Consider the following 20,998-nt stretch of genomic DNA (forward strand, 5'->3'; position numbering starts at 1 on the left):
CAGCAATTCCTATCTTGCCACAATTTTTTTTAAAGACTAAATAAAATCAACTGTTATTTAGAGCTCACAGTCAAAAAAAACTCAGCAGGATATCTGTGTTGACATATCCAGAAACACAATTTCCAGATATTCTGGTGTATAAAATAAAAATGTGGTTTATTACTCAGACACAATGACAGAAAGCCATATGCATGTGTGGTCTTGGCAATTGGTTTCATTGCGCGTATGCCAAATATAGCCGTATGTTAGCACAATCAATCACTTCAAAAATGTGTGTATAGTTTGAAATCCTTTTGGTTGTTTTTTAAATAGATCACAGTGTAAAGCATGCAATTTCTGGCATGCCATCCATATTCTGTTATTCAGTAAGCACTTTAAGTCACTCATGATTCCCGCTTTTCTTTCATGTCATTTCAAAATCAGAACTGAGCTAAATCAGGACCCGGTTAAATTTAGCAAGAAGGTATAGTGTAAACTAAACCAGAGTAACACAGCTACACACAGGTTTAACAAATATCTTCTTTCTCAAGAGGCACTGTATAAAACTTCTCCTGGGCACTTTTTTTTATTTTTTTATTCAGAGCTGCGCTTTGTTTCCGTAGACACAGCACAGTTGATTAACTTCGCCCTGAGAAACTGTTCTTCTGTACCACATCACACACACTTTTACGAATATCTGTGATCACAGGCAGGTGAGAAAACCACAGTCTATACAATGTTATGTCTTACAAAAGTACAAGCACACTATGTTAAATTACACCTGTGTTAGTATTGTGAGGTCAAGCGTGTTAAACGACAGAAACTAGGACCACATAAAAGCTAGGCAACACAATTCTCTCTCTTTCGGAGTCCCCCTCAGATCAAGCCTCAGGGCACACAGGGTATGGAACACCAACCTCAAGAGATCGGACACTGAAAGACTCAGACATGTCTGTAAATGAATGAGTGGTGGGGGGTAGAAGGTATTGGAGATAGAAAGACACAAAACTGTGCCTCCTTGTCTACACCTGGTAATGTAATTGAGGAGTTTCATACCAAGGTGAATCTCCCAAGGAACTCTGAATGGAGACTCAGGTTTGAATCCCGACTTAACATACCATCAATTTTTTTTAAACTGAACTGACAACCAGAACTAATGCATATTGGTTGGATTAAAAAGAGCAGCTTTGACAATTCCTAATAGCTCCTCTAGGACACACTGGAAAATAGTTAGTTTTTTGAGCATGGACTAATGACAGAATTGTAAGGTTTAGAGTAAATTAGCATGGACTGAATATATTTAGACATGTGAATGGGTGGCTTCAGTTACAGCATTTTAAACAAAGATTTTTTTTACAATGTGCAACTTAAATAAAATATATTTTACTCAAAAACATATTTGAGACCTATGCCATCTGGAAGGGATAAAATGCTCCTGGGAACAGGGGAAAGATGGGAGCCTTCTATGAAAAGGTTGAATCATCCCATCATAAACTAGCGCAATAGGGTATGTGAGCAGGCAAAAGGGGATTTGCCTCTTTCCCACTGTGTCTCCCTCCTTGACCTCAGTTACAGACTGCAGTGACAAGCCATGACTTGCAGCAGTGTAGAGTGAAGGAGAAGGTACTTGTGATCTTCAGCCCCCATTCAAGAAAATCTAAGCCATGATGTTTAAAAAGGTTTCACAGTAACAACCATCTCCCTGAAGTGCAATCCAGTGGAGAAACAGTGTGGTAGCCACTTGCAGAAAAGTAGAGACTTAACACCGGCACAGAAATATGAACAAGTCCTTTAAAAGTACTTGAGGAATGAGAGCCTATGGGAGGCAGCTCACAATTGGGCCGAATCTCGGCAGCAATGCAGCTCATTAGGCAACAATATGCAGAAATCAGGTGAGTGGTGTAGTTGAGAGTGCTGGGAAAAGCCGTTACCGCTTGTGACATAAGAAACTGGAGTAGGAGTTTAGGGCTTTCGGTAGCACGCCAAACTGGATGGGGATCTGGCTTGCACGCAAAACACATATTAATGCAACAATTGTGTACCTACGCCACAAAGGCTAGATATGCTGCTACACGTTGACTGCTTTAGGAAGTCCACCTGTGTGACAAACATATGCAGCAAGCTTTGACAAGACAGCGAAAGAGATTCTTTCACATGTCTCACACCCCAGAACCCCCTCCTGCCACAGTCACATACACCTTGCATATGTTTTCTATTTACCTTGTGTGGGATCTATGTTCTCCTTGCGTCCTTTCTTTCCTCCTCTTTTTTTCCCATTCCGTTCCCTCTTCTTACCCTCTGACATTGTGCCAGTACCAAAACAAGAGTGAAAAATGTAAATCCACAATGGAAAGAAAATACAAGTAGTCCTATGGGGAGTGTGACTGGCGCACTTGAGACTCTGAACTTGTCAGAGAGTTTGGGCTCCTATATACACTCACTCTCTCACATCACACAAGAAACACCTACTTGCAGCATGGTGAGAGAGAGAGAAAATAGAGAAGCGAAGACAGTGGAAAAGAGAGAGAGGGAGAGAGAAGGGGAGGGGATGAAAGGGAGGGAGCAAAGGGAGGCATTTCCCATCCCTGTCAAGCAATTAACTATTCCCTGTCTGGATCTTTCAGATCTTTCAGTGTGTTCCAGGCCCTGGAGCTGGTGCTTGGAGACAACACAGTGCTTAAGTATTCCTGCCTCACCTGCACCTCTTGGCTCTGTCCCTTTTTACCGTTCTCCCTCATTCTCAGGGCAGCAGGAGCTTCAGCTGTTCTGTTAAGCTGACCCCTGGCTGATCTCTCCCCCACACACTGCTCTAGCACTATTGGAGACAAAACCCATTCACTCAGCAAAAAAAAAAAAAAAAAAAAATTTAGTGACACAGCCACAAAAGGGTCAAAATACAATAATTCCAAAATATTTGATAACTGAACAATTATGCATGTGCGACATGACACAAAACAATTCTTCTGTTCTCTCTCTCTTTAGTGTTCCCCTCTGCCTCTCCTGCTCTCTTTCTCATCCTCTACTGTAAACGAGTTATAACACGTTCCTGATAGTGTCGCTCCCTGCTAGTGTCGTCAGGAATCCCAGCAGTGAGCACGCAATCACAGGCTCTGAACCTAGTGAGAGCACAGAAAACATAATACCACAAAGCTATACCTCCAATGCCTGTGCAGCAGGTACAAGAGAGGGGGATAATTAAAGAAAGAGAGAACAAAAGAAAGAAAAAGAAAGGAAACAGACAGATTCCCGTCTTTCCTTTTTGTTTTTGTCTGTTTCTTTTCTTTTTCTTTCAGGGAAGAAAGAAAGAAAGAAAGATATTATAGATATGATATGAAGGATATTAGAAAATAATGGAGGAAGAATTTAAGGAAAGGCGGTAAGAAAGGATCCTATATTCTTCATGACGACAGAAAAAGAAAGAAAGAAAGAAAGAAAGACAAAGAGAAAAACAAAAACAAATATAGCTACAAGCAGCAATTACGGGGCCAAGCACTACAAGAAGCAAGCATCAGACCAACTGCAGCGATGAGTAGGCTAATTAAAACCATTTTAAGATTATTTTAGTCAAAATGGTTTGAAAAAAATCATAAATACAAACACTAAAAATATGATTTAATGGCTTATCGCTGTATAATGGTGTGTTCTGTTAAGTGACACTGGCACACACAGAGTTTGGTGTCAATATGTCAAAGCTTTGCAGAGATACATCCTCAGATGCAGTTTAGCATCAAGTCTGAAATCTGTTGTGGGGCTATACAAAAACAGTTTTGTGTATTTGTCTGCACATTCTGAAAATGATCTGACTTGATTTTGGTGAAAATCGGACCAACGGTCTAGGAGGAGTTTTAAAAAGTATGTTTTCAACATAAATCAAAATGGCGGACAGGAAGTTTGGCCGACTATGGTAAAATGGGTCTCTATGATCTCGGCATGACCCAAGGATTGTTTTGAGACCAGTTTGATTACAATAGGCTAATGCAATCAAACATTATTAGCATTTTTGGAAATTTCACATTAATGGTTAATGAATGGTTTACTACTCATGACCAATGAATGGTTTACTACTCATGACCAATGAATGGTTTACTACTCATGACCAACAGGTGTCACTGTTACTAAACTGATGTGAGTGAGAGGTAACAATGGCACATAGGAAGTTTCTTTCCATCTTTCCAGCAAATTCATTGGTACGATAAACAAAAACTGCTTTGTATATCGACACGTAATCCATACATTTTTGCCAGTTTGGTCTGAAGATGATTCAAGTTAAATTTGGTGAAAATTGGTCTAATGGTTTAGGACAGTGCTTCTCAAACTCAGGACCCGCATCCATTTCCTTTTTCAAGAGCACCAATTATATTTCCTATTTTGATAAACGCATGTTAAACTTGTAAATCATTTTTTTTTTTTTTTTTTTTTTTTTTAGATTGTCTGAAATGAAAGTGCAGGCAAGATATTCAAACTTTTCTTTCAAGGCATTTGTTGTCATGACATCTAGTGAGCGTATGACGTTTGACATAACCGGGCGACATTTCACCGCTAATATGAGTACTCTTTTATTTTATTTTTCAAAATATTTGTTATCACTTAGATTATGGTCATCTAACTTATAGCAGTGCCCAGTGTTTACCATACATCGAATTATTTGTGGCAGCCCATCACAATATCAAAACTAACTGCCACAAATTGATTTTCCAAAAGGCTTATACTTAGTTGAATAAACTGAGCCCTGCATGTTTCAAAAATAAAACGCAGCTCAGGTGTTTTTATGTGACTGTATCTTTGAAAAGAACTGACCGTCTTCAGAAAAGTTTCGATGTCATTTCCATTGACATCGTCTTTCCTGTAATGCCTGATAAAGTAGTATTTGTGAGCACAGAGCTAATTTGATTACAGTCATTACCGGGGAAACAGCTATATAGCTTCTGCCCCAACAGTGCCTCCTGCTGGCAGAGAATGAATTTGCATTTGCAAGTCTGTGGGAAACACTGGTCTGTCAGCAAACATAAACAAAAAGCATGCTTCAGAACAGTTTTGATTAGGTGCTTACGTTTTGAGCCATGTATTATTACTATGAATTAGGCTACTACTATTACCATCTTGTGCCCTGTAATAATCATTTACTCAAACTCTCTTTTATAAGATAAAGGGGGAAAAAATATAAAATCGTTCCAAACATATCAGCCATAAAATTCAGCATCATTGGCCATTGGATACCCTGATTTCATATCAACATCGGCCAGAGAGAAACTCTTATCAGTCAACCTCTATTAAATTAATTGTTTTGCCACTTTTGCACTATTTTTGATGCATTTATAATGCAAAGGGAACTTTATTTTTTCAACAAATTAATGTTTATTTGTTATGCATGCTACAGTATGTATGTTTATTAAAATCAAGTTTTTTAATAACCAATTGTTCCAGTCCGGACCTTTGACACAAAATTCAAATCAGATTTGAACATTTCAATGTAGTATTTGAGAACCCCTGGTCTAGGAGGAATTTAAAAATGTAGGTTTTCAAAATGAATTAAAATGGCGGACAGAAAGTTTGGTCAATTATGGCAAAATTTGTATCAATGTTCTCGGCAAGATCCAAGGAATCTAACAACATCAGCCTCATTATGAGCTAATGTAAACAATGAGCTAATGTAAACAAAAGTTATTAGCATTTTTAGAAATGTCAATACTTTTTGAGTACAATCAGGGCATGGTGCCAAAGACACATACAGAGTTTCATAACGATATGTGTTCAATGCGTTCGTAAAATATAGCACTTAACAGATGAGATCTCACCAACCAAAACCTGCGGAACCGAGGGAGAATCGCAGGATTAAGGAGATTAAACAACTTCGTGCTGATCTCCGGAGGCTCAGGAAAGCATTCAGGCGAGCTGAAGAGGGGGAAAAACCAGCTTTGAAGGAAATTCGGGACAACCTGAGAGAGCGTATAAAAACCTTACGCCGAGCAGAGTACTACAGGAGAGATCGAAGACAGCGGGCAAAGCAGAGGGAGCAGTTCACCAGGAACCCGTTTGCCTACTTGACTAAGCTCCTGGGGGACAAAAGATCGGGTCAACTTCAGGCATCAAGGGAAGAGGTAGAGAAGTACCTCTCAAGTACACATAGCGATCCAGGAAAGGGCACCGAACTTGAGATCGGAGAAACCTTGATGAAACTTGGAGAACCAACTATCAAGTTTGCTGATCAAGAACCCTCATGGAGGAGGTCAATGACTTCCTCAGAAGGGCAAGGGCTGGCTCAGCACCGGGACCCAATGGGATTCCATACAAAGTGTACAAACAATGTGAGCGGTTGAGAAGGAGACTCTGGAAGCTGTTGAAGGCGGTGTGGAGGAGGAATCATCTTCCAGACGAGCATTGCAGAGGGGTGTTTTATCCCCAAGGAGGAAAATTCATCGAGCATAAAGCAGTTTCGTACCATCTCCCTTTTGAATGTGGAGGGTAAGATATTTTTTGGAATGTTGGCAAGCAGACTCACCACCTTTCTGCTGAGCAACAATTATATTGACACCTCAGTACAGAAGGGGGGAGTCCCAGGAGTTCCAGGGTGTATCGAGCATACAAGCGTCATTTCAAAGATAATTGAGGATGCGAAGCGCAACCATGGAGATCTTGCAGTCCTGTGGCTCGATATATCCAATGCATATGGAACTGTCCCTCACAAGCTGGTGGATCTCACACTACATGTGTACCATGTCCCAGGGAAAGTCCAGCACCTCCTGCAGGAGTATTTCAACCGTTTTAGGATGCGATTCACCTGTGGGGACTGCACCACCAGCTGGCAGCGGTTGGAAAAAGGAATCGTAATTGGATGCACCATCTCGGTCATCTTGTTTGCAGATGCAATAAACCTCTTGGTTAAGACAGTGGAGAAGCCTAGAAGAGGTGCAGTTCTGGCAAGCGGGATTCAGCAGGCTCCAGTTAAGGCATTCATGGATGACCTGACTATAACGGCAAGATCATTTCCAGAAGGTCGGTGGATTCTGGAAGACCTATGCAAGATTATTGTAGGCGCCAGGGTGGAGTTTAAGCCAGCAAAGTCGAGGAGCATTGTGCTGAGAAAAGGACGCGTGCATGACCAGTTTCGCTCCAGGATTGGAGAAGATCTCATCCCCACTGTCAGTGAGAGACCCATTAAGAGCTTGGGAAAATGGTTTAGAGTGGAATTGAAAGGATAGAATGGAGAGGATAGAAGAGGCCCATGAGAGAAAGCTTGGTAAGTACCAACCACTCACCCAACAGTGCCAGCAGGTGGGATGGCGGGCATGGAACTTGCCAGTGGAAGTAGGCTGCAGAGGATTTCCTGGGCAGTCACTTTGGAGTGCCTTGTCCAGACTTGGAATAAGAGGTCCCAGCAGGAGAAGGCTCGTGGCGAATATTACAAAAAGAGCGCTGTGAGCCATGGAACAGCCCACCGGCTAGTGAGGGAATATAAAAGAGCACTGGCTGTGGAGTTCAAGGGGCTGAGGGGGCTGCCCCAGGATGCTGGGGGTAGCTGTCAAGCCCTCTGGAGGTGTTGTGGGTTAATTGGTGAAACACTGTTGAAGGAGGGTACCCACCTGATGACCCGAAGAAAGCACCTTGGGCCCACACCACAAAGCTCAGTAGGTTGGACTTGTAATGTACGAATGTTGGCCATCACCTCAAATAGGCGGCTGGGATGTGAGAGCGATGATCCTATCGTATTTCAGACATGGTGAGTCGGTGGCCTCCCCCTAATTATCATCGTCACCCTGTCCCTTAAACGCCACCCTTCACCAGGCTCCCGACAGGAATGGTTACGTAGGAGAGGAAGGGTGCTGAAATACCCAGGGCTGGCAGCGTGTGATGAGGAGATGTTGAGACTGTCTTCTATCAAGTGTTCCAAATTTCACAACTTTCCCGCAAGAGGTTCTATGGGTTTGGCATAGGCTCAAGAGGGAAAGAAACAGAAACGGAAGAAGAATAAGAACGCCAATGGATACAATAGCTGCGTACTAGGGGTGGAATGGTTCAACTTACACACAGTTTAAGAGTAGAGGCTTTGGTATGGTTCAGTATGTACTATGTTTAGGAAAAAACTATACTGTCAAATAAAAATAAAGAAAATAAGAATAATATATCTAACTACAAGCTACAGCACAAATAAATACAATAGAGTAAAGATATAAATAAATCATTTTTGAATCATCAGAAAGAGCTTAATATCTGTGCACATTCTGAGCCATGGGTTTGCAAACTTTGGATAAGCGCACACAAATCTTCTCACTGTAACCACAAGCTTGGGTCCTCTGGATCTTAATTGTTTAAACTGGCAAAGTTTAAATGATTTTATCTTAAACACCGATATCAATGTGTGCTGATCAGGTCTCACCCAGGTGATGACAGAATAAATGCTCATATTCCAGCATATGGCATTCGCATTGAATAAGAGTAAATGGTTTGTCCACAGGTTTTTTTTTGTTTGTTTGTTTTATTAAATCGTTGTTATTGTAATGTATTGGGAAGCCAGAATGCACATCCATCAACAGAAGCCTATATTAGCCGAACCATGTTTGTTTTACATGTTATTTATAGCAAACCATATTACAGATGCGTTGTCAGATTAAAGTTAAACCGCGGTCCCAGCGTGTCCCAATGTGCTGAAACTTGTGTGGAGAACTATATGGTTTGATTTTTTTCTGCAAACCATTCCATTTCTAGTGCGTACCTACCTTCAGTGCCTGGCCCCTAAAAAGAAAACCAGGAAGGAAGGAATGAAGGAAGGATGGAAAGAAGGAAGGAAGGTAAAATATATAATGGGTGTAAGGATGAAAAAAGAAGCAACCACAGCAAGAAGACAAACAGGATGGAAAAGGAAGGGAAGAGAAAAGGAGGTAAGGGAAAAAGAAAGGTTAAGAAAAAAAAGACAGGAAAAAAACAAAGAATGAACAAAAGATGGAAGATAGAAAAGATAATAAAAAGAAAGAAAGAAAGAAACATAAAATGTGAATAAATCTGGAATAAACCTAGCAGTCCCACATGGACAGTTTTTAAGGGTCCATCCAAAAGCTTGGGACACTGGTTGGCAGGAATCCAGTCACATGATTCTTGAGATGAAAATATCAGAGGCCATCATAAATAAAACACTGCGTCAACGTCACTCCATTTCCATCTTCTTTTCCCCTCCAAAAGATATGACTAGGAAGGAATAGGAGTTAAACTGGAAAAACAGTTCAACTGCCATTTATATGACACCAGCATTGTAATTAAAGATTGTAGAAGAACATGGCTGAATTCTACAATGTGCAGCAAACAAGCTCCACTTACAGTACAATTCATTTCAATTCATTTCAGTCTTTTATCCTTTATGACTAACGCTGATAAGTTTCCTATGAATTATGAGCTTCATAGCATACAAGTTATGTCATGTCAGGGACCATATGAAATTCAATTTTGAAATAACATACAATGATGATATGCTTAAGAATTAATATTTTAGAAGACGGTCACATGTTTCACTTCAATCAAAGGGTGAGCGCTAAAACCAGATAACATTAATGCTGGCGGCAGTGTTACAGGTTCAAATCCGTATAATTGAATGTTGAATTTTTGTGCCTCTAAGCAAGGCACTAAAGCTCAGATAAGAGCCGTGAGATACAGTATCAAAAGTGTCTTCATAAGGGTTTCCTCCAAACAACCTTGTATCACCATTTTCATCGAGCAAGATTCACCAAGACCAAAATCTGTCTGACATGATGTCATTCTGTAAACAAACCTCTATTCATAATAATGCAACAATGTATCCTATCATCAAAAAAAACCCAAAAAAACATCATAGATCCAGCACCTTGATCACAAAAATAGAGGCATTTTGTAATTCCGTCTCCACCACAGAGTACAGAGTAACATTTCATCAATACAAGATAGACGGTTGGGGTTACGCCAAAACCCAAGCAAGATTGGAAGAAACTAGAACGTTAGAAAGATGTTGACAAGATTGAAAGCATGACGGAGGAAGTGGAAGACTACGTGCCATACGAGGTGAGTCACAAAACGTTCTGTGGTATTGAGACCTCACCACAGGGCCTCTCGTGACTCTAACCTCCTTGGAGCCATGTCATCATTTACCTGGTGGAAGTGTGTGTGTGTGTGTGTGTGTGTGTGTGTGTGTGTGTGACCAAGGGGGCGGGAACTGGCATGTCTTAACACATGCAGTGTAACCTCCACTTTAGAGAAGATCAAAGTGTCACATTGTAGGCATAAACAGTGTGTGTGTTCATGTGTGGAAGTGCTTCCCTCATGACAGCTCTTTGCGGTGAGTGAATCTGTCAACAGTAATAACACTGAGCGGGATTTGTGGGTCACCCTCCCCTCGTTACCAGGCATGATGGGACTTGTTACCCGAACTGTGCTCTTCTCTCTGGCACCTATGCATGTATACATACATATGCAGTGAAATCTACAGGTATTCAAATACAGTTGCTGTTCATTCAGAGGGGAACTCCCTTAAAAGGTTGTTTCCTCCAAGAAATGCAGTAAGGCTCCTGTGTTAGATTTGCCCTACCATACTGCAGAAGTGAATGTGTTACATTTACACAGGTATTGAGCATTTCTGGTGGGCGGGCTGGCATCACGTGATACAATACCACCAGTGCTATGTTGCAATATGCTATTACAAAGAGTTGTGGAACAAAAGGAGAAGAAAGGGAAAAAATTGGGTGTATCAGCGACTTGTTCTGCTTTATTTTTGCTGTGAACCACCCACCTGGCAAGAAGCATGAAGCCATCCAGCTCAAGGTGAAATTAAAGACTGTGGTGTGACATGGTAGTGTTGCTCAATGTAATAACAGCCATTCAAACAAAAACAATAGATATAGGAGACAATACTCAAAAATGGGCTACTGGTCATGCTTTCCCACTTCTATTCTGTCTTTAGGTCTCTTTCCATCCTTTTCCCTCTCCCTGCTCTTAAGCGTTCCTCTTTTTTATCCATTACATAGCATCTGTTGATTCTCAACATCGGTTGCCCCCAGCCATTCGCTGCTCTGATCGGGTGGGTGGGGATGCCTGACATTAAAAGTAAATAAAAGGAACATGAAGCCACCCCCTTAAAAGTCCTGGATTGGACTCTTCTGGATCTCTCCCACTCCTATACCCTCACCAGGTTCCATCTATCCAATTCAATTTACTGAACCCCCTCTTAACTTCCTTAAAGATCACAGCAGATAAGTGTAGCCCACCTCCCCCTCTACCAGCCTCCTGCTGTACCTGCACACCATCACACATATACACCGCCCTGAGACACTGCTGGCATTTCACGAGCTTTGTGAGTTTATCTTTGGAGACCTAATGGTTTTAAACACCCATCTGGTTGTTTAGATCTGCATGTTTCTCCTAGGGCATGGTGTGTGTGTGGGGGGAGATGGTGGATCTGAGTGGGAGTTAAGGGGATGCAGATCCCTGCGTTTAACACACGCCTGTTGACTTGACTGAGAGGTGAAGCAAGGGCAGCCGTGGGGTGGAGAGGCACTGCAGAGGCAAGGATAAAGTGAAGAAAACAGATGGATTGTTGATTTCGACAAGCTGCTCAAATGGCCAAAAGTTGCGTTTGGTGGTGCATCAATGGGTAGAACTGTTGGGATCGTGATCAGTGAGGATGTGCTGATTCTAAATGAGACCTGGGTACAAATCATTGGATGCAGATGTGAACAATCAGGCCCATGTCTGTCCCCCAGCTTAAATTTTGAAGACCGCTTGAACTAGTCTGTAGGTAGACCATCTGTGAATGATCAGGGTGCCCAGACCCGGTGCCTGGGAGCAGGGCATGTTTCTAATGCGGAGCTCCTTAAGGGTCGGAAAAGGGTCGAATCTTAATCTCTTTGAAGGTATATCTTGAAAAAAAAAATTAAATAAAAAATTACACACATCCGTAATGGTAAAGGAAGGATCTGTTGTTCCAGGTGCCCTCATCTGCACAAAGGCAGAGTGTGGGGTCTGAGACATTCGCCCAACCAGATGGATATCTTGAGGCGCTCACAAAAGCTTGACCAATCGAAGTCAGGAGGACACTGTTGTACCACTGCAGTGGTAAAATTTCGGGCAGATGAGCCATTGAACTTCTAACCGCACTGCCATGTGTGTTGTAGTAAACAACCATCTGTGTTTGTGACCACAAGCAATAAGACGTGTAAATGAAAAGGCAGAGTGAGCGTGAACAATTGCATGCATTGCGTGCCACAGAGACTGTAACAGGGGAAGAAATTGTTCACAGACAACCTGCATATGCTTGACTACGATCAGGATAAATGTGTAAGCATAAAGAACCTTGCCCCCTCTGTGCATGCATGTACGTTCAGGTGGTTAATAGTGAGATGGTGTGAATTCAGCGCTGCACCGTTTCTGCTGTGCACAGCTATCACCATGGAAACCATTCAGAACAAGGCAGGAGATAGAGATAGAGACAGTGAGACACGTTGCACCACATGAAAACAGAGACGTCCATTAGGGTAGCCTCTGCTCAAACCGCAGGGAAACACTGCAGAGAGAAATAGGCGGCAACGAGAGAGAGCATGCTTCACAGGCAGAGTGACATTCTAACTGCACACTCACTTTCTAAGCTGTCAGGTTGTACCATCACACAGCTGTCAATCACAGACCTGCCACAGTTTAGCCCCACTCCTACTGTATACCCTGCTTTCCACACACTACAACGGCAAATCAATCCGGCCAGTGTCTGAATGATTTATGAATGAAAGGATTGCAGAAATGCGTCCCCATCACAGCGTATCCATGATGAGTGCTCAAGGTATCGAAGATATATCTCACCAGAAAAGGACAGGACATATAGTAACACGCATAGCAACACGCCAGCCAATAGAGTACTATTTAGCCATGGCAAGTGTTGCAGTTTACGTTAACCGAGGTGCATCGGATCACAGAGGCATTCACATGTCTGCTAAGAGCTATGACAGATCAAACAAGCACAGGTAAAGCCAAATGGAATGAAGTCATATACAAGACAACCAGTTGCACATCTTGTGATAAGGTTTGCTTGCCTAATCCAAGATCATTACAGATGGATGCCATAATAGTACCGCTAATCCCGTTTATACCATCAGGGATGACCGAAATCATAATCATCGGTATAGACCTTAAGCAGGATATTTTCTATATTTCATTCAATGCAATATAAAACAATGTTGCAGGTGAGAAATGTCACAGATTTCCGATTTTGCATTGGCTTAACAATCAACTTCAAGGTCATGAATGGCAAACACAATTATTACATCAAGTGGAGAGCAAACGTCTCTGGAAGGATTTGTCCCCCCAAAATAACAGTTATGTTAAATTTTATTTATTTATTCTTTCATTGTACGGACAAAATCATTTTAAATATTCTTTTGAGTGCCACAAAAGCAAGAAAATCCTTCAGGTTTGAAAAGTGGGTAAGTAAATAATGACACAAATGTCTTTTGGGGGTCATTTTTGACAATTCTTTTTCATATTTGAACTATACCTTAAACAATGTCTCAAACTATGCTCGGATTTGCCAAGACAGTGTGCATTCAAACCAAATTATCTGAGCTATATCTACAGTATGCTAACACGTTAACTTTACTACACACATTTCTCTTTCTTCCATATATCCTACTATTATTTCTAGCGTTCCAGCCGCATATGATGTCAGCAGTCTCATTAATCAGCAATAAGCCAGCTAAAATGACTATGTATTGCTTTCCTATGATGTCATAAGTACCACAACTTCAGCTGAAGTATAATAACCTGACGACATCCACCAAGCAGCCTTTTGTGCAGATCATCATGTCCTGTTTTGTCAGCGACTATCAAACAGGACTGATGAGTGCAATTAATCTACAAGGATGAAAGTGCAACACTCTGAATGGTGAACAGACAAACCCCTGCCTCCATAAAACAGTGGCATTATGCGGTAGGCTTTTGTTTCCACCCCGTTATTTAAGTAATTCAACAAGTGGCACTCAAATATACTGTGGACTCCGAATCATACATTAAAGTCTCACCTGAATGTGCAACAGATTGTTTTTGAGATAGTGTCCGGGAGAGATCTACTCCATCCATGTTTTTGCTCTCTTTCTCTCGCTCTCGGTTTCAGTAGAACAGACAAACACACTCCCACACACTCTCACGCAGTTTAACAAACAAGGGCCCACATTGCCGTTGCAGTGTTAACACAAACACATACACATTCTGTTCAGCTTTCAGAAACGGGCCAAAGCGCAACCAGCCAAACACCAGTCAATTGACACAAATGTATACATGCACTTTTTGGCCTCATCTTTTTTGGTCATCAACGTATTGACATTTGATAGGAAAGAGAGAATAAACGGAGGCTCATGGGAAAGGGTCCAGTTCTTATCAATACCCCTCCGCACACAAAGACACACACGTCCGCTCCCAGCTCCACATTCTTCGAGTCAAATCAAATTCCTTGCGCGCTCTCAGCTCGTCCTTTATCTTGAGAATGTACTTGGAGCAGAGCACAAACATGTCACAGTGAGCATGTGCCCCCCCACCACAAACACACCAGTCATTTGCATTTCTGTTTTTGCTTCTACGAGAAGAGCTGCATCTTATCACAGGCCCGGCTTATCTCTCAATTTCTCTTCCAGTGTAGCAGGGCCTTCCTGAAAAACACAGAGTTGTGCTAGTGGCGAGCGTCCTCTGGGGTCGATGGCTCTGCTGGTCGAAAACCAACCGCTTTAGTTTTTCTTTCAGAGGGGCCTCAGATAATTTGAGGGGAGAGTCGGTGAGAGATCAAGTGTGTGGGCCCGGGTAGCAGGACGGCCCCTTCATGCTTCAGCTCCTTTGGGGTGGGATGTGGGGGGGGGGGGGGTGTTACAGGAAACCTGGAGCACAACTGGGCCATCTCAGTGCGACAGGCAGACGGCCCGGTCACAGATACAAACCCTGCTGTTCCATCGACAGCAGAAGTCTCGTTCGGACTTAGTCACCATCTTGAACTGGCTATTCTTTGCGGTCTGGGCAGAATAAGTTATGTGATGGGGAATAAAAAGAAAAAAGAAAAATACAAGAGAAAATTGAATTGGACATAAAAGACGTACAACATACTGAGCTCTGGATAAAAGCCGATGCCCAGGAGAAACTGAGCTGCGACCTAGAAAAGATGAAAAAGCATAATTCATGGATATATGACAGTCTGCGAGGGAAGGTTTGGGAATGCTGGGCCAATGGAGGTTGTGTGCAGAGCAGTTTTGTTTGCGGTATATGGAGCGTTCAGTCCTAACTCTCCCTTACACCATGTCCCTGACCTTGGACCATGCGGGGGAGAGGATTTGCATTCCACAGCATCCAGAGAATAAAAAAAAATAGCAAAATATGGACAGACATACATGTTGAATTCACAAAGAGCAAATTACAGGGCCACTACTATGTTTAAATTATTTTGCACACCAAGGTTTTCCTGCAAGGGCCTACAAACTCTCCACTCAATACAAGCAAGCAAACAAACAAACAAACTAACAAATAAATAAATAAATAAATAAAAATCTATAAAAATATTTGATAGAAATATCAGAGAAAAGTGTATTTTTCTTACTCTGAGTGCAGAGTTTTTTTTTTTTTTTTTTTACTTAAGCATACACTTAAATATTGTGAAATTTATGCTTAACCCAGAATTTTTTGAATAAGTTAAGAAAATAACTCAAACTATTTGTGCGTAACGTGGCGTCAATAAATTTATCTTGTTTAAGGATGTTTAGATATTTGTACTGGAATACGGGACAAAATTACTCATTAAGAAAATGATTTTTGCAGTGCTAACTATCTTTCAACAACACAATGAGAGAAGCCAGACGGAAAGAGTGTGTGTCTTCCTGGGGAGATAGACATGCTCCTGAACTCCAGAGTCTGTGCCACTCAACATGACATCAACAGAGATTAATATAAGACAGGAATGAAAGCAAGACTTATGGTAAGCTGTATCTCCGCTGACACTCCGAACATGTACAGCCTTTGGCCAGATACTCAGCTCAAGCTAATGCTCAGGATCTACAACTGGAGCTAAATCAATACAGAGGCAATATCTCAATCGAAGTCTGTTTCGATCACTGGAATGTTTTCTTTTTTTTTCACCTCAGATAAATCTAGCATTGAGTTAGATAGAGAAACAGCTTTCCAAGCATCAATAAGAGAGCATCTTGAAACTAGGAGAGAAGGCAATCATCCTGCGTGCATCTACTTTCTTCCTGGCAACCTATCCGATGACAATTTCTGTTCTGGGAACAGGTCCAGCCAACCACATCGAGTTCACCTCTTGCTCCACGCAGTGGCACTCAGGTGACTCTCTCCTCAAAAAAAGTAAAAGAGAGAGAAAAACAGAAATGAGAGCTTCAGAGCCAAAACAACACATTAGGGATTATGAGTGTTGTTGACATGCTGACTAGTGTGTAAGAAAATGCATCCATGTCACATTTACTCCCAAAACTCTCATGATAACTGGATTAATTTATCCACTTAAACAACAGATTCTACAAACACGTCGCTGAAGAGATTCTTACATGGTAAACCATGTGACCTGGCAGGCCATTATGAAAAATAGCCATGGCAACCATAGTTTCCACCAAAATACCGGGGTAACCTTCTACAGTATAGTTATTGTTACTACAAGTTTCTACAAGGATACTGTCAGCAACACAAGAATTTAAGTAATTCTTCAGCTAAAGGCGTATTTAGCTTTATATTCTCTTAGAGCAGACTTTTCACACTCACTTTTGTCTACTAAAAATGTCTAACTGCGTATACTGTATACATACTTTACATAATAAACAAAATAATCCCTCATTCATAAATCATAGGATAAATCTTTTTGTTTTCTTAAAGTCTTGAACAAATTTCAAAATTTTTCTTACAGTATTATGCATTTAATACAATGGCATTTTGTGATGGATTGTTTTACATTTTTGCAAGAAAACAGCCAGCTTTGTCTTGATAATATTTAATGCATCAAAAATTCACATAATAAAATAATTTTCCACATTTACTAGAGAGAAACGTTTTATGATTGTTTGGAGAGTTGGAATTTAGTTGTATTTAAAAAAAAATATATTAATATCATTTCCATACAAGGTTGATACCTGGTGTTTTTTGTTGTTGTTGTGGGTTTTTTTTTTGGCACATCAACTTGTCCAAAGTTGAAAAACATCCTTAAAGTGATGAAAATTAAAAAATGTTAAAATTTAATATTCAGATTCACATATTCATTTATTAAGATTTTACATGAGTAAAAATGAATGTAGCAAGTTAGCAACTCTGGTATTTTGTTTTGAATTCTATAAACCATTGGGTTTACCATGCAAACAGATATGGGTAGAAAACTTAAAGATTGCAATCCGTTATGGATTCCAAATTACATGACAAAAATTGTAGTCAGTAACGTAATCCATTACATTACATATTTTAGGCAATGTAATCTGACTACTTCTAGATTACTTTTAGAATATTTTTGTCCTATGTGCTCATTTATCACATTGATTTAAATCTTGTACCATTATGATGAAAAAATACAAAGTGCAAGAAAATATATTCAACGAATTAACATGAAGTGTATTAAACATTATATTACATCAAGGTTTCCCAAACTTTACAGGTTTACAGAACTGCAGAGGATTTGTGAGTTTAATGAAAAGCTAATAATTAATTAAATCATGAATCATGTCAAATTAAAATATTTTTTTAAAATAACAAATTAAAACAATTACTAAAACAAAAATAATTATATTTTATGTTTACCTGCATGCCATATGACCATTAACCATTGTCAAAAAACTGTGAACACGCAAATGTGATTCTTACTGTAATTATTAAAATATATATCTTAAAATCTCAGGGGTACTTCCATGGGTCCTTGATTTTGATTTCACTTTTTTTAACTTTAGTTAATGTGTAATGCTCCTGTTTGAGCATAAACAACATCTGGAAAGGTCAATGCAAAGGGAGATATTTTCTTTTACAGAATTGGCTTTTAAGGCTTACAACAAACAGCTGACAGGGTTTTCAATGAACTTTTTTCTTGGTTTGTGATATCAAAAACCATAAAATTGCATAAACCCTGCCCCCAAGAACATACAATCACAACACACTGGGCCAGCTAACCAATCAGAGCCCACGGTGGTAAAATATATTAAAAATAGTTATTTATTTATTTTTTTTAAATCAAGCATGAACACGAGTTACAGTGCCCCCATAAACACAATCAAGCCTTCAAAAACAGCTGGTTGACCACCCCTTTAAAGTAAATACATTAGGCAAAAGAGGTTCAGATGACAAAAAGTTTGTGAATGTCTGCATTACATGCAAATAATGAGTTTGAAAGACAAAGGCCTTTCAATAATACATAATAGTTAAATAACCTACTGATTGAGAATTCAAACAAAAATCCTCCCACTCGTTATCCTTAATTCTCTGTGTTCTGTCACACCTGTAGCCACTCTTTCCTCATTAGCTCTCCTCTATTTTAGTTCCTCTCGTGCTCTGTCTTTTGTCAGACCGTTGTAATTGTTTAATGCTTCGCTGGTGACCGTCTTGTCCTGTTTGCCTAGTCCTGCCTTGTTATGTTGTTTTAGGTTCCAAGTGTTTTTTGATTTTTGTTTATGTCTGGAACTGTTCCCTCTCTTCCTGCCAGACTAGACTGGTTCTGCCTCCGGTCCTTGCATCACTTTTCTGTTGGGATCCTCCAAGATTTGACTCCAGCTCCTCTCTGCACTCTATCCTCTCATTCAGGGAGTTTGGTGGGCCTTCGACGTTGTGTCCCAAGGACTCTCAGATCAGTGTGACTTTGACGTTCGGTCCCCAATGACACTCTGGTTGATGTGACTTGACGTTGCGTCACAGAAGACGCTAGGACCGGTCCCAGCTGAGAGGTTACTTTTGCCCTGTGGAGTGATCATTCTTTTGTTTTTCCTGTTTGCCCAGTGAGGGCTAAATAAACTTTTTGTTACCTGCAACTGAATCCTGTGTATCCCTGACAGAGTGTACATAAGATGCAGGCTATTTTAGAAAAGAAACATTTCAAAGATATTAGAGTAAATCGGTAGAATCAATAAATTACAAATTATTTATTGCTACAATGTGAATAATATGTAATCTATGAAAAGTTAACCGTAGTCTGATTAAGAGTATTTTAAATTGTAAATTAACTCTAATTGCAAGCACTTAATATTTGGAACCTGATTACGTAATCCAGATTACATGTAATCGGTAGGAGTGTAACGGTTCACAAAATTCAAGGTTCAGTTTGATACGGAACAGTCGTGTCACAGTTCGGTTTGGAATAGGGGGTAATTTGCTATTTGCAATTGTTGGTAATATACCGGTTTTAAACCATGAATGCGAGCCAATGGATATCAAGCAACGTGCAAACTTTGTGCAAGAGTTATACCGGTGTACTTCTTAATCTCAGTCAATTCACTATGCAGAAAGTGAAAGTAAAACCAGAATGATAAAGTAATGATACTTTCGGCATCTGACGCCGCATATTCTCTCAGAGACGTCGAGAGACAAATCTACTTCAGCATATGGTGATAAAGATATATAGCAAACTGTTTTCATTTATTCCCTTAATATTTCTCTTGCGGCCCATACATAGTGGAAAAAAAGAGAAGAAACTTTGTTTAATGAGTTGTTTATGATAGTCGGTGCTGGAAATATAGGCTTAGCTTTTTATTTCATTGATTTTTATTAATGACTGCAGTGTTAATATTTTAATTAAAGGCCTATATTTCATTGTATGATAGACCTGTTTTAAAAGACCTTTTTTAAAAAAACATTTTAACGAGTAAATTGTCTTATCCTTTGTAATCCTCGCAGCGCATCAGTTATGCTGTAACTATTGTGGGGCAAATTAATTGTAATTTTAATTTAATAAAAGTAACTTCATAATAATAGGCCTGATAAAAATAAGAATGTAACATACCTAAATTAATTGGAAATGCCAAATCCTCTTAACATTGACAAAATGGATGTTTTAGACAATATTTCTGGCTATCGTCAATACAAGATTATCGTCTTTCAACGCACCCCATCATGGGGAGGTTAGGACAGGGTAGACAGCACATTGCCTGTTGCGTCATTTGAGCTGACATGAGCGCAGTGGCACTGAGAACTTTATATTTCACACACTTTAAGCTCTTTTATTTTCTAAATTTAATTGGATTAGTCCAACTAATCATACAGTTTATAATGTGTATCGAACTGAAAACCTCATACCAAACAGTTCAATACAAATGTGTATCGCTACACCCCTAGTAATCAGTAACTATCCAGCTATGCATGCAAAAATCTCCTCATTAATTCCCTAACTATACTAAAAAGTCTATCTACAAACAGAGGTGGACAGTATTAAAGTATATTACTTTACTCAAGTAAATTTAAATAAGTATCCGTACTTTATCAGAGTGTTCTTTGGAAAATGTTTACTCTTAGCCGACTTTTCCTATACACAAAATACGCAAGCTGTGTAGGGCCCTCGAAACACCAAGGGGCTCACTTGCTCTCATAAATTATTTAAAGGTGCCATAGAATGCATTGATACAATATTTTAAATTGTTTAATGCTATTTAAAAGTCTCTGATGTCCCCAGAGTGTGTATGCAAAGTTTTATCTCAAAATACCCCACAGGTAATTTTTTATAGTTTGTTGAAATTGCCACTTTTAGGCTATGAGCCTAAATGCTCTGCTTATGTGTATGTCCCCTTAAGATGAAAATTAGCTTGTGCTCCCTCCTCCCTTCCAGTGTTGCCAAGTCCGTGGTTTTCCAGCAGAATTGGGCTACTTTAACACTGTAGCTGTGGGTTGCTTTTCACGTCCGCGGGAGGGTTTTATTGCAAAAACCAGGCAACACAGGTCCCTTCTCAGAAGAGTGCGGAGTTTCAAGAGCTCATGCTCGCGGGCATACCAGTGTTACAGTGACCATATTACTGACCTCACATTGCTTCCAAATGCAATTTTTTAACTACCACATTCCTATTCACGATCATTCTGG

The 20,998-nt window shown here is 40.2% G+C and overlaps 1 protein-coding gene across 8 annotated transcripts in view; it reads right to left on the reverse strand.

Annotated features, from left to right (window-relative positions):
* Positions 1-20,998, reverse strand: part of LOC132117319 (pro-neuregulin-2, membrane-bound isoform-like) — a 93,227-nt gene that overhangs the window by 46,524 nt on the left and 25,705 nt on the right. Inside the window, exon 1 of one of the 8 annotated variants that reach the window (XM_059526543.1) lies at positions 2,200-2,468. The exons of the other annotated variants lie outside the window; for them this stretch is intronic. Within the exon in view, the coding sequence (XP_059382526.1) occupies positions 2,200-2,284 (85 nt within the window). The 5' untranslated portion in view covers positions 2,285-2,468. Of the gene's footprint in view, positions 1-2,199; positions 2,469-20,998 lie in introns of those variants that run through there. 8 annotated transcript variants of the gene reach the window in all.

The sequence above is a fragment of the Carassius carassius genome, chromosome 36, assembly GCF_963082965.1.
Source record: "Carassius carassius chromosome 36, fCarCar2.1, whole genome shotgun sequence".
Taxonomy (NCBI): Eukaryota; Metazoa; Chordata; class Actinopteri; order Cypriniformes; family Cyprinidae; genus Carassius; species Carassius carassius.